At 46.0% G+C, this 17,023-nt stretch overlaps 1 protein-coding gene across 1 annotated transcript in view; it reads left to right on the forward strand.

The window, feature by feature from the left end:
- Positions 1–404: 404 nt before the first annotated feature.
- SORCS3 (sortilin related VPS10 domain containing receptor 3) overlaps positions 405–17,023 on the forward strand; it is a 261,645-nt gene continuing 245,026 nt past the window's right edge. Inside the window, 2 exon segments of the mRNA XM_030951534.1 lie at positions 405–725; positions 727–1,008. Of these exon segments, the coding sequence (XP_030807394.1) occupies positions 405–725; positions 727–1,008 (603 nt within the window).

Raw genomic sequence — 17,023 nt, forward strand, 5'->3', positions numbered from 1 at the left:
AGGCTCGGGGCTCCTCCCCCCGTGTGGTGGTACCCTCTCACTTGATCAAATCCTTGAACGTGAACAGTTTCACTGAAAAGCACTTTTGAAAAAAAAAAATATCCAGCAACAGTAAGGAACAGAATCCAACAACCGGGGAGAGTTTTTTTCCTTTCCCCCCCCTTCTTTCTTTTTTTTTTTCTTTTTTTTTTTTTTTTCCTCATGGTCATCGTCTCAGAGACTGAGAAAGAGTCAAGAGAAAAGCGAAGAAGAGAAAGAAGAAGAGCCAGAGAAAGAGGCGCGTTTTGCAAATAATAAATATTATAATTAGAATCCGGCCCCTTTCTTCCTAAAAAAAAAAAGCCCTAAACGCAGCGCCTCATCCCCCCTCCCTCTGCAAGCCCCCCGACTCGCTCCGCAAAGGCATGGAGAAGGGGACCAACTGCTTTCCGACCTGCCACACCATTTTTCTCGCCTGGACATGGTTCTTACTTCTTTCTTGGTGTTGCACCGGCGCCGAAATAACTTGCAGATCCTGCTCATCTCCATCGCCCTCCTGGCCGTCCTCCTCGTCTCGCCTTAGGCAGGAGCAGCGACAACCGCCGCCGCCGCCGCCGCGAGGATTACGGAGCTGGCCGGGCGGCCGAGCGCGGGGCTCGGTCGGGGCGGCGGCCGCCGCGGAGCCGGTGCCGGGCGCGGAGCCGGGGGGCCAAGCGGGGCCGCGGGGAGCGGCGCTCCGCGCGGCGGGGGGCGGGAGGCGGCGCGCCCGGGAGCCGGGGCCCGGCGGCGCCGCGGACCCGCCGGAGCACCGAGGGGCGCCGGGCGCTGCCGGCCGGCGGCGTCCGGGAGGTGCCCGCGGCCGAGGGGCAGCGCGGCGGCCGCGCTCAGCCCCGCGGGCCCCCGGAGGATGGGAGAGCGGCGCGGCCGCGAGGGGCCGAGGAGCCGAGGCTGAGCAGCACCACCTTCGCGCTCACTGGGGATGCGGCGCACAACCAAGCCATGGTGCACTGGTCCGGACACAACAGCAGCGTGAGTACCGCCCCGCACACCCGACCCGACCCGACCCACTCCGGTCCGGCGGCGCTTGGCGGGGAGGGAGCCGGGGCAGCGGCGGGACGGGGTTGCGGGGAGGAGAGGGGCGCTGGGCGGGCACCGTGCCCTTATGGCCAGCGGGAGTGGGGCACGGAGCGACGGCCGCAGGAGAAAAGTTTTCCTGGGGAAAGGTGAAGGGGAGTGGGAGCACGGTTCTGCCCCCGCCCCCGGAGGCAGAGCCGCGATCCCCGGGCAGCGCCCCGGAGGGCCGGGCTGGCCCCAGAGCTCTGCTCTGCGCTCCAGCATGTCCCGTGTGCCGCTGCCCTGGGGACCCCCACTCTCAGTCTCTCCGTTTGTAATAAACACCGTGGCACGCTTCGCTGCCTCCCTGCCTGGGATGTATGATGCACAAGGCTGGTGGAAAAGCCCTCCAGTGCCCCGCTGTGAGTGCTGGAGGCAAGAGAGATCCCATTAATTCATTAAGGGGTGGAAAGCCCCACAGCACGTCAAGGAGCTTTGAGGGGAGGCACGTAGCGCAAGCAGAGTGGAAAGTTTGTAAAAAAATCCGTGGCATCTCACGCCTTTTCCCCGAAGTCAATAATAACGAGTCTCTGAGGTGTCCCTGGAAGCCTGTGGGACTGTGTGTGTGCATGTATAGAGGGCATGTCCCAAAAGCCCACACGTTGTGCCATGATAGTGCAGGACCCTCCCTCACACCTGCTCTGCAACGCCCGGCAGGTGGCTGTGGACAAAACTTGAAGTTTCTTTTGACTTGATATCAGAAATATCATTCCTACTCTCATGTAGTCCGGGAACAGATGCAATTTAAAGGACTCTGGGAAACCTTTATGTCTGATGACAATATTCCCATTATTCTGATTATTATAGCTTGTCACTGCCTTGGAAATGCCTCTTTTACTGTTTTGCCACTATTGGAAATGAATATAAAGCAATTAACAGCATAAAGCAGATTGGTTGCATTTTCAGATACATTCTTCATGGAACTTACTAGCTATGAAAAAGCAAATAGTCTACCTATTTATCTATCTGTATCTCTATCTGTGCATCAGCTATAGGTTCTAATGTGCAATTCAACTATTTTTTTGAATTTTTTTGTCTATTTATTGCTACTTAGGCAATAATTCTGACAGCAATGTAGATGTTACTTTGATTTAACCAAATTTTAAAGGCAGTTGTGTTTGCCAGACATGAATTTCACTCTCATTAAAGATGAAAGCAAACACTGAAGAGAAAACAGCTGTATGGTATATTTCAGCACTACACTTGTCTCTAGGACTATTTATTTTTAACATAACATGCCATGTACTGAAGAAAACAACTTATATGCCCTCTCTTTTGTTTCATTTTGATGCTGAATCAAAGGGTGTTGAGTAAAAGAAGCTTAAATGCCTCCCCCATGCCTTCCCAGCATGGATTTCCAATAATTTTGAGTATTTCTGCTTAAAGTAGCAATGAAAACTCATTCTGTAGGCATTTGCAGGGGAAAGAAAGGTTATTTTTTTCTAATGCACAGCTCAGAAAGTGATTTTCACAAAATTCACTCTCCTCCTCTTCTTTCACAGAAACATGCTATTTAAATAACTAGATTCCTTATTCTTTAAGTGCCTGAGAAGGGTAATGAAAGAAAATACCTTGATTGTTCATGGCATGCCATTAGGATTTTGCACCTCAGGATACCATGCATTGAAATCTTCCAACTCAAAAGCACAAGCTAAAGCAAAAGGCTGGTGTTTATTGCCAGGGTGGTGTTTGTAGGAAGGAGAAGCAAGCGTGACAATAAATTCTAATGTTATCTTTTTGTGATTTTCCTAATATGAGATCTAGCATTCTGAGACTTTTTCTCTTCTGTCTTTTGCAGAAAACATACTGCATTTAGTAATTAATTTGATTTTTTTTTTTAACTGTGTAGAGGGAAAGTTATATGCTTGAACCTGGGTTCTTTCATTAATTAACACATAAGGCTGAATCCAATGCCTGTTTTTCTGCTGCAGCTCAGTTTTTACCTAATTCTACTGTTGGTGTGTCCATGGCACAGGAACATGAAGCAATCTGCCCAAGGTCACTCAGGCAAACAGTGTGGCTTCTTTTGCCAGCCACATTGGTCCCCAGCCCCACATCACAAAGCATAAATTTTCTTAGGTCACAGGAGATGTAAAGCAGCAGGAAGGTGTGTTGGAAATGGACAATAGACATTAACTCATGTCATGATTATTTCAGTTGACCTAGTAGAATAGGTAGGATGTGTCTGTATGTTATTGCATTCAGGCTCCCAAAGCAGTAAAGAGGCAAACAGCTTGCTTTTACCAATTCTGTTACTTGAACAGACTTCAAAAGCTCAGTTTTTGTCACTTATGTGTTATTAAAAACATGATCAATCAAGTTTTGTGCTTTAGTGGTGGGGTATTCCTGAAAACTGCATGGATTTGCAAAGATCCGCAGACACTCCACAAAAGGGAGGTCTTTGCAGCTGCTGGAAATCTTGTTACCTAGAATGTTAAAACCTTCTGCTTCTTAATTATTGTTATTTTAAAAGCAAGTGTCTGTGAATCTCCTATCCCCCTTTTCTCACATGTCCCTGAAATCACAGTTTAACTTACTAAAGCATAATCCCTTCCAGGCAACAAACTTTTGTTTTCTGTATTTGCAGCTAGTGAGGTCAGGATTATGATAGAGGCAAAAAGCTGGTGAGATCAGGGAATTTGGGTTCTCTGCTTTGTCCTGCCCAGAGGCTTTTTCTGTGACCTTAGGAAAGACAATTAACCTCTCTGGATCTCCTCTTCCATGTTAAACGAGGATAGTACTACTTAGCTACCACAAAGTGGTGGTGTGGAGCAGAATTCATTTCTGCTTTGTACAATACCTGAGGATCTTGAAGTGAAAATCGTTAGGAAAATACAAAAATGCTACTCTGTGTAGAAGTGAGGTTTGTGTTCTCTATGTTCTTATGGAGGGCACTTGGTTTAATTCAATGGGTCTGATATTGGAAAAAGCAGACTTCCATTCGGGCTTCAAGTATCAATCTGCCCTAATAGAAGCATTTATTGAGCAAGGTCATGAAGCTCTTGAGGGACCTTGGAGAGATCAGATAAAACGTTTTCTTGCCAAGGCTTTTCTAAAGAAAGGAGAATTTTTAGTGAAAAATACTGTTATTCCCAAAAGATCTGCAAACCATTCTTTTTCCAAAAGCATTCCTCTCTGAACACATATGCTGTGTACAAATTCAGTGAGCAGTTTTGAGTTCTACACTTGTTTTTCCTCTCTAGATGTTTATGTTAGTGCATGAAATTTTTCCTTGTTCTGCTTATCAGATGCTCTCTCCAACCTTCTCGTGAAGATGATCTGGTTCCTCATATGATCTTTTCTTCCTTCCTCTCTCCCCGATTTCTAAGATAAGGATATGCAAAAAAAGGTAGCAGCACCTTTAATGCTCTTACAGTTTTAAATCTCACGATCTCATTTCTTGATAGTAGATTTTCCAAGAGATTCCAAGAAGCTACAGTGAATAAAACACACTTACTAGGATTGCTCTCCTGGTATGGTCAGTGGTGGAACGGGAAATGGGAACTGTTTTTGTTACGTTTCAGAGCTGTCCCTCTGATGAAAGTAGCTGTTTATAGAAAGTACTTAATTTTTTCCATGCTTTTTCTGTGATGGAATTGCCACAAATTCTGTAGCATTGTGGCTGGCGTTTTTCTCAATATGAGAAGAAAAGATGCACATTTCTAGCTTTCTCTGGAAGACATTTTCAATCCACTATCTGTGGAGATGCTGCAGCTATCATCACTGCATGCTTTAGCTATCCCATGTATATATACACCTTTGCCTTTTTTAGTAACCAGAGGCAAACTCCACAGAATCGTTGAATATTAAGAGTTGGAAGGAATCTTAAAGATGATCTAGTCCCAATCCTCATTGTCATGGACAGGGACATCTCCCAAATTCTGGCATAAATTCTCCCAAACTTCTGGAATAAAGATGAGGAATTCACTATAATGCCCCAGTACGAGCAGGAGAGGGCATTTGTCTCAGGCATGTGTATATTGCAGGGTGCTGCAGTCAGCTCAAGTTCCTCTATGATCCTAGGGGTTGGATTTTTCATACTACATGAAAAATGTCAGCAATGCAATTTTTTTATCTCATTGTAGTACAACAGTGCAGAAGATAAACCAGTGGAAGTCTGGTGTGCTTCAATGATGCAGATGCTGCTTGTGCAAACCATGCAATTGCATGGATGCTTACAGCATGATCCAGGCTCTGAAAACTGGGAAAGGCAGGATGAGAGCTGGTCAGACACTGGACTGGGGCCTGCTTTTGTCTGGGCAGCCATGCTGCACTGTTTTGTCCAGTCAGCCTGTGACTGTCATTTCTAGATTTAATGTGGTTTCCAGATTCACCCCAAGACTTGGAATATGAGATGCCTTTGGGACAAGGTAATAAAGAGGAGGCTAATAATGCTGCAGTAGCTTACAGACATTGGAAGTAGAGTTAGAAGATGCAGCTTATCTTTTTGGTTGAATAGGTATTAATATGTGTTAACAGCCTCAACATATGTCATACTGGACATTAGGAAAAGTTTCTTCTCAAAGGAAGTGCTGCAGCAAGGTACCAGAAGGTCTTTGGGGATTTTCAAGACTCATGTAAAGATGATGATCTGATGGGAACCACTCTGCTCTGGATGGGTTTTCTTTACCTTCTGCTATCACTGATCCCTTTTCTTTGCCCTGTCAAGATCTGGGGGCTGGCAGTGACAAGCAGGTTATGCAAGTTCTCCCAGGGAAGCCTGTCTCTTCCGGGAATGATTCCTCTGAATGCTTTTGGCAGGGTTCTGGTGTGATCTGCTAATGTACTGGTGGTTGGATGCTGAGACATTACTCACTCCCATGGAGCATTACAAGCTGGGGAGGCCAATGGGATCACTCTGTGCCAGGTAGTTTTTCATTAAGATGCCTTGCAATGCGGTGTGTGATGGGCAATATTTGCAATTCCAAATAGACTGCTATGCTTGGAAGGGAGGAAGGGAAATCTTTAGGCAGGCAAAGCTGCATTTAGTTGTCAGCCACGGGCAACTGCTCCAAAAGTCCAGCTGGATTTCAGTCTAAAATGTTTACTCCTAGAATGCAAAAATGGTGAGAGAGCAACCACATTAATTGTGCTGCCTTTGGCAGATATTTTAATTTCTATTCTAGACTGTTTTGTTCTCAAATAGCTTTTGCGTATGCTATGGTCTTGTTGCCATTGAAGGTAGGCCAACTCTGGCAAAATGTCTTTATGCATTTCTACTTTTCCTCTACCTTTATTAATGTAGCTTGCTACTAAAGTCCTTCTCCAGTACTTTGCCAATCCATTTTTAATTAATGTTTAAATAGAAGATAGGAAGTCAAAATTAAATCAGCGTGGCAACTACTTTTGTGGTTGTGTTCAGTTAGTAGACCAGGGAGAAGGCATCTGGGAAATATTTTTTGTGTTGTTTCTCTCCAGACTGTCAATTTGATGTTTGGACCTGGGTACTGTTTGTGAATCCCAGGAAACTGGCAGGTTCCCTGGGCCGTTTCCCTGCCTGGCACAGCAAACTGTTGATGTTCTTGTAGTTCCAAGCTCAGTAACAGAACTGCTCCTGTCTGAGGTGCCTATCAGCAGTTTCTCTTCAGACCTCACTACTCAGACTTTGCCATGATGCCCTAGGACTTGTGGCTAAGCTTTCAAAGTGGATTAAATGCAAATAGAAAAAGCTATGTGATTCTTTAATTCTTTTTTTCATAATGGAAAACATTCATCCAATTAGATGATGAAGTCTTTTGAAAAGCGGTTTGAGCAGATAATTTATGTTAAGCAGGAGAGATTTTTCTCAAAAGGGAGGTGATATGAAACAAATATTTTCTTGAAGGCAAGGCTGTAGGGAGATGAAACTTTCTGAGAGTTTCCAGATTTACAGCTGTGTTTGTAGTAGGGGTTTTAGAAAACATAGGAGACCAGTGTTGTCTAATGGGAAAAGCACAGGTTAAGGGCAAAGATCTTCAGTGTTAACTTGCACTGAAGAATACTGGAAACCAGTCTTGCAAACAGTCAAGAATTGACTCAAGTCATACTGTAGTCATGCTCCTTGAGCTCCCTGGATGTCTGTGGGTAGAACAGAGAGCAGTACATGCTTACATCAGTCAGCACTCGCACAATTCCAGATTCATTCCAGAATTGAGGGCCAGGCCTCATGGTTGGGGCTGCTTTGAGGACATTGCAGGGGACCTGTCAGTTGTGGAGTTAATGCTTGGGTTTGGCTGGGCTCTGGTCAAGGTTATCTTCCATTGAGAATCTGTGTTTGAAGGTGTTGAATCCAACCTGCCTCAGTTGAGACAGTGAATTAAATGACATGTTCCTTATGAAGCATTGAATTCTATAATTGCATAAATTCCACAAAGCAGCAGAGTATTTATTTGGATCATCACCTTAAATTGATATAGGATTGATCTAAGGCTATTTTACTCTAGGGGAGAATTCAACCTGGAGGATCTTAAAGCAGCGAAAAGTAAGATAGAGAAATGAATAGAGAGGTGAGAAAACATGGAGAAGTACAGCAAGGAGACCTGTGGGCCCTTCATGTTTTCTGAATTACAGCCACAGGAAGGACTGTGGGCAGATGAGTTTTTTCCTCTCTGGTGCACAGCCTTTCACTGTCTCTTGTGTGGCTGGGAGAGCTACTCTGTGGGAGTTTGACCCACACTGTAAGCCATGTTGGACATTGCTCTGGTGAATAGTTGGTGGAGCCCAAGAGGAATTTTAAGCTGGAATTTCCCTTAGCTGGAATATACTTTGCTGCGGTCACACCTTGGCATACAAGCTTCCTGGTTGGTTTAAACTCCGTGTAGGAATCGAAAGTAAACAATTTCCAAAATCCTACCTTCTCCTAATGTTCAGGGAGAGTTGCTCCATTGTTGTTAATATTTCCTCCATGCAAAAGGAGAACATTGAAGTATTTCCTTTCCTGCCTTTATGGGGTATTATGAAACTGAGGCAACTGAAGAAAATTTGCTGCATGTTTGTAGAACGTGGCTGTGTGGGTGTAAACATATTTGATAAATAATCTGCCATGGAAACTTTAGTGTCAATTTCCAGCCTTCATAACCAGTGGAGTCACAGCATGCAATAAAAGTAAGAAAATATGGATGCTGAGTTATCAAATCTCACTTTTGTTCCTCCCTCTCAGTGCTGAAGGAGACCTGATTGCTCTCCCACTGAAACGAGTGGCACAGCCCTGACACTGAGGCTGTCACGGTGTTTTTTCCCCTTTTTATTCCAACATGCGACACAATGGCCAGGCAGGCAGCTCTGCAGAGCACCACAGGGCCTGCGTGCCCCAAATAGCATCGGTTTGGATTAGCCCGGCGTGCTGCGGATCGGTGCCCGGGCGCAGGCCCAGGGAAGGGCGCAGGCTGCCGGCCTGAGGGAAGCGGAGCCGGGCGCTAGAGGGAGCGTGGGCCTCCGAGAAAGGGTTGGAACGCTGCTGGAGCCCGGACTGCGTGCTGGGAGGGCAGAGGCTGCGGAAATGTGGATATGGAAACCCGCTCGGAGTCACAGACTCTGGGAAACTCCCGCTGTCTGGGGTTCCCTCTGCCAGCGACGAGCAAAGTCCTGCCAGGCACTCGGCCGCGGTGCAGCGTTCCGCCATCCCGTGTAGTGATGCTGGCTCCCTTTGTGCTGCCAGGCTTTTTCCTGAAGATGGTTTACCCTGTGCCAGGGTCTCTCATCTGCTCCGTCTCCTCCAGCCTGAGTCGTGCCTGTAAAACCTCCAGCGTGGCCCTGCAGCTGCCGGCGGCGCTGCTGCTGTGGGCAAGGATGTGTTTGAACCGTGAAGCAGCGCGGCCGCTCCTGGCTGCGCCCTCCACCTCCTCCGCTACCCTGCCCCGTTGTTGTTCCCCCCTCGGGCACTGCTGACAGAGCTACCTCGCTGCCCATCTGCTCCCTCTCCGCTGGGGAGGGCAGGAGAACTGGGCTCCTTCTCTTCTCTCCCTGTGCCTGATCCGCAGAGGATGCACTTGCCCTGACAGTTTCCTACCACTTGGCACTCTTAACTTTTTGACCAAGCTGAAGGTGCTGCACAAATCTTAGGGTTTGTACTCCTCCTTTCTTTTCTTGTGAATGTAGAGAGATAGAAAGAATTGGAATTCTTACCAGCCACTGCATTGTGGGACAAAGGAGCATTTCCTGGGAAACATGATTGCACGAGCATGCAACCATGGTCAGTGATGGGCTGAAGAACTAGGATGCTGGAAGCATCTGCTTTGACACTGCGTCAGTCTGTAACGTGGGTCCTGCTGGTACATCTTCAGCGGTGCTGCTGGTTGGCTCCTGAAATGGGTTGAGCCTCTCCTGGGGGTTTGCTAGAGGACCCTAGTGAGGGGTTAATGGATCAGAAGTCTTGGTACACAGCTCCTGCTGACTTTCAGGGCAGAGAGAAACGTATGGGTTGAGTTCAGATGTGCATCCTTGGGCACCGGAGGAGAGCAGGCTGTGCATGCAGGTGTGTTTGTGATTCGTGGTCTTGCCATTGCACCTAAAATGTCTTGGATTCCCTATCCACAAGCATGAGTTAACTCACATGAAGGGCTCTCACTGAGGCTTGAAATGGATGGACATTTGCAAAAGCTGTTGGGTGGAAGAGAATGTGTAAAAGATGATTATCTTGCTCTTGCCAAAATGCTTTAGGATCTCATGGGTGCAGGGGGGATGGAGTGGGAGCTTTAATTGGTTGTTAGCCTTCCCCTGCAGTTGGTGCCTGTTTGAAAAATCCCTCTCAGCTTTGATCAATACCATGAGGTGCAGGCAGATTTGGCTGGTCTGTGGCCTTAATTTGCCTCTGTTAATAGGGAGGAGAACTGGGAGGTTAATTCTTTCTGCACAAGGCAGTGGGGTGGATGGCTGTGTATATGGAGACATTTCTCTGTTCCAGTCTTCCTGTCCTTTACTAGCAAATCCCACCATTTTTGTGCTTGCACAATGGCAGTCATGACTGTACATAAAAAAATGTCTTTTGCTGCCTCCTTCAGCTGTGTATTCAAAGGTCATTGAAAGGAAGGTCAGTAGCATAACCTTTTTTTTTCCCCTTTTTTTGAGGAAACTGAAGCATGCAAGAGAGGAGGGATATACTCTGGGCTATGATGAGTATTGATGGGCTACTTAATAACAAAGGACTTACCTTACTTCATTGCTACAGCTTAGATGCTGTAGATATATATTTTTATAAGAGATTGCATGAAAGGAAGATAGAGGAGGAGTTAAGAGGGGAAAGAACAGGGCTCTAAATAGTAGAAAAGCAGAACATGGTCAACTAAAATCATTAACAGATGTTAATGTTAAAGCATTGCAAAGTTCTGTCTCAAAGAGTTTTAAGATCATCATTGTCTGCTGTTCCAATCCCTTTACCTGCTTGGCTTGACAGATCAAGCCATTTCAAATTGCAGCTGCTTTTGAGCTGGATGAGAATTAGCATGATGAGACCATAGGAGCCATGAATTTGGGCTTTCATTGGAAATGCAGACAGGAGAGGAATCACATCTCTCTGATCAGGGGAGTGGGAGCTGACTCTGAGGTATGTGGATTGTTTGGAATACTCTAGGATGATAGCACATGTAGGTTTGTGTGCCTGTTTGTGCAATCTTACATGGCAAAATGTAGAAGCATGCAAAGTTCAAGGATCTTGTAAGCTTCTGCAGTCATTAAGGTGGCCTTCCCCTTCGTGTTCCATTTCACAGCCAAAGGGGAAAGTCTTTGCCCAACGCCAGATGCAGGTGAAGTACTCCTTAGTGAGACAGGGCAAATGAATTTTCCTTCTGCCCCCTTGGTGGGCCTGGTTGGGCTTCCTCATGGCAATCTTCTGGCAGGTGGAGGGCTAGACCAGTATATGATGGATAATGTCCTTGTTCTGTCACCCACAGTGTCTTTCTAGTTTTATTCCCAATCAGCAAAAATGTTGTTAGTTCTTGACTCTGCAGTGGGAGCGAGGATGGGAGTGCAGATGGGTGTCTGGGGCTGGGGCCTGGCACTTACGGACAGATATACCAGCTCTCTGAACTTACACAAACCTTGTGTTTGCAGTGGGACAGGGTTTTGCTTCTGTCTGGCCAAAAGCCCCAGTGCAAGACACAAGACTGGTGAGCCTGCATGTGAAGAAGCATTGTCAGCTCATGCTCACAGTGTGTGGCTGGAGAGGCAGACATGCACACCTGCCTACTGGGCTCTGAAAAACACATTTGTACCAGGCCTGAAAAGAGGTTTGCCTGTGAGACAGTGAGATTGCAAACCCGTGGGATAGCCATGCTACTTGAGACAGCTGGTATTGCAGAAGAAAGAATCTTTGTTCAGGTGTACTTTGGCAACTATTGGAGCAACACCAGGATAAAGTCCCGTCCAGTCACAGTGTCCATATCAGGTGTTGCAGAGGTATAATAGAGATTGTTCAGCTGTCTGTGGTTGGACTTGAGGGGTAGCCGAGCCTTTAACTGAAGGGCTTTCAGAAAAGTGTGGATATGGAATACAGCAGAACAAGACCTGGCCAGGACAGCCCACCAGATTATGATTTCTGCTGAGTGATTTTGAGGCCCTGCCCCAGTAGCCATGCTGAACACTTTATCTGGTTTGTGAGAGCTATCTGCTTTCTGAAGAACCAGGAAATGAGCAAAATGCCTGGTCATTTTGTTAAGCGACAGAAGTTTGGCAATCGCTTAACTGTGTGCCCTCCCAGGACTCTTTTCTCTCTCAGTGTTTGCTATCATCTCTGTCACTATCCCTCATTCTGCTGCCTGTTTGGAGGGGCGAAGAGTGGCACAAGGTGTACTTGGCTGAGCATTACAGATGTGCTGGAGAGCTTGCTGTGATGCATCAGTCAGCTGGAGCCAGCTATGAAAGTGGACACTGGGTGTCTTATGGTTCAGGCCAGGTATTATTTTGGGGCCTGCTTCTTCACTCTGTTCAACTTAGAGGAATTCTGCACCTCTGTGACCTTTTATCCCTCTTGAGTTCAGTTCAAATTGGTCCAAAGATTCCAAAGTTGTCCCTCCAGTGCTAACTCACACATAGTCTGTTGATCCAAAGCAGAAACGGTTTCTTTTTCAAGGCACCTAAACCAGAGCTATAGCACCAGCATTGAGGAGTCCTTAATTTTCTTAATTAAATGTTCATGTTGGTTTTTGCTATCCTGCCTGGAAACTCCATTCCTTTAATCAAAAGGCACCACTGCTGGTAGTGTAGCATTCTCAGTTTGCTTATACAGCACTTCTTTGTGGGCAGGTTCAATGTACCTGCCTTTCCCTTTAATTAATTTCAGATTATCTGCATTACTTGTTCTACCTCACATACTGCAAGGAACAAAGCCTGCCTTTCTCAGTTGCACTGAGGTTTTGTTCTTATGGCTCTCAGCTTTCTGTGGCTTTAAAAAAAAATATTTATTTGTGCTTCCTGTAGTGCTCCTGGAAACCGGCAATAAACTGGTTTGGGGAGATGGAAAAACGACTCACAGAAAGGGGAAACAGGCAGATCTAACTCTGCAGAATGAGATCAAATGTTAGAATCATTTGAGAATGCTACGTCTTCTGTAGAAGAGGAGATTCTCATTTTCTTTCCCAAAGTTTAACAGTAATGAAAGTCACTGACTAGTGGATGCTGTTCTCAGACAGGCTGGAATGAGCCAGAGTTCTCCTCATGTGCTCAGCCTGGAGGAGACAGGGGGTGAGAGGCCCCCTCGAACCTGTCAGAACACAGGAGTGAGTCAATACATGTGTGAAAGTGTTCAGTTTCACACCTCATGGGGAAACACATTGTCTAATGCTGCACGTTCTTCCCTGAGAGAGTTGGCTGTAACATTTATTGCCCTTGGTACCTAACAGGTTTAACAAAACTAAGCCTGCTATTACCCGTGTTTGTCAAAATCAGCTGCATGGGAACACCTCAAAGTAGAATGGGAGGGGACAGAGTGGATCTTCCCGGGCTTTTTTACATCTTTTAAAGTCCCATTTTAATCACTATATTGCTTAAAAAAAATGGCTTTGAAATGTAGGGGATGCTATGCCTACATTTATATGTGTGTAAGGATATGTGACCTGATAACTATAGAACTAGTATATAAGGATATAATTAGAAAAAACCTACGTACCATGTAGCCAGGGATGATTTGGGGCCATAGTCTGATTTTTCCTGCTTTTCCTCTGCTCCCTCTCTATGCCCCCCACTGCAACTTGTGGGCTCTGATGCTGTTACATGCTGCTACAGGTCCCTTCCTCCTCTTTCCTTTGCTGAACTTTGCACAGTGGCAGTGACATGGACAGGCTTTGGTATGAGTCAGAGTGAGGGTTTTTCTGTGCCTGCCACAGCTGGGTTTGGAACCCTTAGTTACACACCGGGTTCCTTGGGCTGAGCATGGTCGTTGGTGTGCTGAATTTGGAGCTCTCCTAAAGCACGTGTCCTCCCTGGGTTCAGGTCTGCTCTGCTCTCATCTGCAGATCTCACTGATCAGGAGATGGGAGGAAATGGTGGTAAGGTGGAAAAGAGCTGGCAGTTAGTTGGGGTCTGTCCTTTCAATCTTTTCTGTCTTGAGCTGAAAGCATTTTTTTTTCTTTTTGGAAAAAAGTCCCAGTGGAGTTTTATGGTTTTAAGAGAGAAGTAGAAAACTGTGTTTAATGATAAACACTTGGAACAGGGGAGGCTTTCTCCCTACCCGGCTGTATGTACAGCACCTTGCACAAATTTTGTGACTTTAGAGGATGATGTGTACGATACAGAAGGCAGAACCTTGCCATTTGTTTTTACCTGCATATATGGAATTTGAATTCCCTGAAGAGGAGGCAGCATGGGCATTCCCTGCCAGCTTGTTTCTACAGAACATAGATGATCAGTTGTGATGGGGCAGATGTGGCCTTTTCTGTTGTTTCTGACTTTTTGACACCAGCCTCTGCCAGTCCCTGGGGTGGCACACTGGTCAGTTTTGTGCTTGCTTTCTCCCTCCTGAATGTGGGGCCAGAAGGTGTTTTGCTTCTGTGATAGTCCCCTGTGGTGAGTTTTTCTCAACAGTGCTGGCTGCAGGGAAGCTGGTAGCTTTTTCAGGTTCATTCTTTATTTAAATTCTCTGCCTCCAGAGGCACGCTTGTGCCCGACTTGTCCTGATGCATTTTCCTTGGGCATCCTTCTGCTATGGCAGCTCCTGCCAAGGGCATGGACAGAAAATGAACCTAAGAGATGGAATTAGCACCAGAGGAAAAAAAAAACCAGTCCCCTGAGCAAGGCATGCACAGCCACTGGGAACTTAAATAGTGTTTGGATGATGTACTGCTTTGTGCCTCAGTCCTGCTGGGGGAGAAGGGAGGAAAGTGATTATTCAGTCAGGGGATCTGACTCCCAGGAGTCTGGGACATGGTCAGTTCAGGTTAGACGTGCCATGGCTGAATGATACTTGGAGTTGTCTCAGACAAGAACTGGGCAGAGAAATGCTGTCAGGAGGCTTTTCTCCTTCTTGTTTAGGCTGAATGGGTCATTCTCACCTGCCAGGGTGCATAAATTGCTGTCTTGTGAGCTAAAGCTTTAGACTACTGACTAAATGGCCTGTCCTGCCATTAACTGAAGGGAGAGGAAGGGTGTCAGTAAATGCATATTAGCTTTTCAAGGGGTACTGTTCAGCCCATGTCAGTGTTCTAAAATCCACTCTGGTGTATGGTGATTTTATACTGATATTGAATCAAGCTCAGTAGAGCTTGATTTCTGCTAGTGTGGGCAGGACCCAAATGTGAATAGTTCTGTGTACAGCCTTAGCTTTGCCAGTGTGGATCTTTAAGTGTCTTTATGTATGTCCTTATAATTGTGCCCGTGACTTTTTCCCCCCCTCCATTTGTCTTGTATTTTCTTTTCTATTGTCCTGAACTTGGGACAGTGAAATTAACTTATCTGATTGTGGGGAACATGACTAAATCTGTGACTTAAGGAAGGAAGACTCAGGTATTGCTGTAGTGTGGCCAAGTCTCTTTCTCTCTTTCTTGCATTGATGAGAATCTTGGATGTTCAAGAGCACTAGCATGTGCTTTAGCAATAGAAACAGTAATGTTAATTGCCTACCAGTGATTTGGACACTGGAGGGTGAGAATTGCCAAGCTGGAGCTTGCCAAGTCTCTGTTCTTTTGGAATATTTAGAATACTGGGCTTGTTCTGGGAGAAGACAGGTATCCCTTCCTAGTGCACATAGTGTCTCTCAAAGTCTTTTGTGCCACTGTGGGCTCTCAGACCACTGTTTAGCTAAATATCTTCACTGGGTAAATGTTTTGAGAGGTCGCCAACACCTGCCCAAATGGAAGTTGGAGGGAGGGAACTGTTTGTAATAAACTAGCAAACCAAGCTTTTAACCATTGTGCTATGCTGTAGCCGTGAGCTGGGGTTGCCAGCCTCTTCTGTGCTTGTTTTAGAAACAGTTGCTGTGAGGAAATTTTTTTTTTTGGCTGGATAGATAGAGTACACAGACTTGGCCAGACAGACCAAGTGCTGTGAGTGATCTCTTTGCCAGATTGGAAATGGTGTTCTGGATCTCTCACTTCTGCTTGGAGTAACTTGTCACTGGAACCCTTTGGTTTGTCTTTTGTTCTCTCTCTTTAATAAAACTGCTGTGCTTGGTTTAAGTCCTTGCTATTGCAATAAAACCTTGATAAGAACCTTAGCTTGATGAAGCAGGAGCTCCTGTCAGAGCAGCATGTTTTATTTCAAGGGCATATTTTTCATCTTCGTGATGCTGAGTAGGGCAACAGTAATACCTTCAAAGTCAATGCTGATACACTGATGAAGTGTCAGTAAGATGAGCATTAGACCCACGTGCCTTCCCCTTCTCTGGCAGCTGGCAGGCTTGGACAGGATGGAATTTGAAAGCCTCTTCCATCTGTAAGACTGTGCTTCTACCTGTGTTTCATAACAGACAGCAACCAGGAGAGCATTAACACAGTGATAAATTACCAAGTGCCAGAAGCCATCAAGCTGCCTGGTGAAGCAGAGGTGTCTCTTGGAGAGGTTGAGCAATCCAGGAATGCAGTCCTTTAGAAGTAGCTTTGAGTGATGATGAGGGCTCCACTTGCAAAGTTCCACCAAGCAGTGTCCAAACAGCGCATCAAACAAAAATGAGGCTTCTTTACTGCCTTGGTAGGGACCATCCTGGCTTGGGGTGTGGCATGTTCTCTTACTGCTTTGCTTATTGCCTGAGCTCTGAATCAGTTTTGCAAATTCCATTGTTGGCTGTGACCTCTCTAGCCCTGCTGTGCTGGTCCTTCACTGGTCCTGGGTTTAGGTTCCCCTCTAGCTCAGGTCCTGCTGGCTTGTCTGACTGGGGCAGGAGTGCTTTATAGGGCCTTGATGAAAGCTGAGAGAAATATTCTGGGTTTTGGCTCAGGAGTTAAGGCTCCTTAGCACTTGAGGATGAATGACTTAAAGCACAAACAGGCAGTGCAGTAAAGGTGGTGTATTTATTAGAGCAAGTTCCCATTAACTCTTCTCCTTGACAGGTTAAATATCTCTAGCTGTTCTTGTCCACTGTCATATAAGGTCTGACTCAAAGCCAGTGAATTCTTTGCATTTCTATTGACTTTAATGGGGTTTGGACATGTGCCCAGGATCATAAGATCAGATGTGCTGGACGAGACCAAAAGTCCATCTATTCCCAATGTCACAGTGCTCAGCAGCACAGCTGTATCTGGCAGTGAATTGTATCTGGCACCTCTCTGGAATCAAGAATATGTAGTACAGAGAGCTCTGTAAATAACTGACTGCTTGCTTTGGTGTTTTTGAGAGTGTGTGGGCTGGTTGGCAAAAGGGAAATAATTTGGGTTTAATGCCACCCATCACCACCCTGATAGATCTCCCCAGGTTTTGACTTGGACCAAGCACAGACTTGAATTCTGGTTTAAAAAAAACAAACAACCACAACCACAACCAACCAACAAAATAAAAACCACATATCCCTAAAATTTAAGGAATTGTTGAA

Source organism: Camarhynchus parvulus, chromosome 6 (assembly GCF_901933205.1).
Source record: "Camarhynchus parvulus chromosome 6, STF_HiC, whole genome shotgun sequence".
NCBI lineage: Eukaryota > Metazoa > Chordata > Aves > Passeriformes > Thraupidae > Camarhynchus > Camarhynchus parvulus.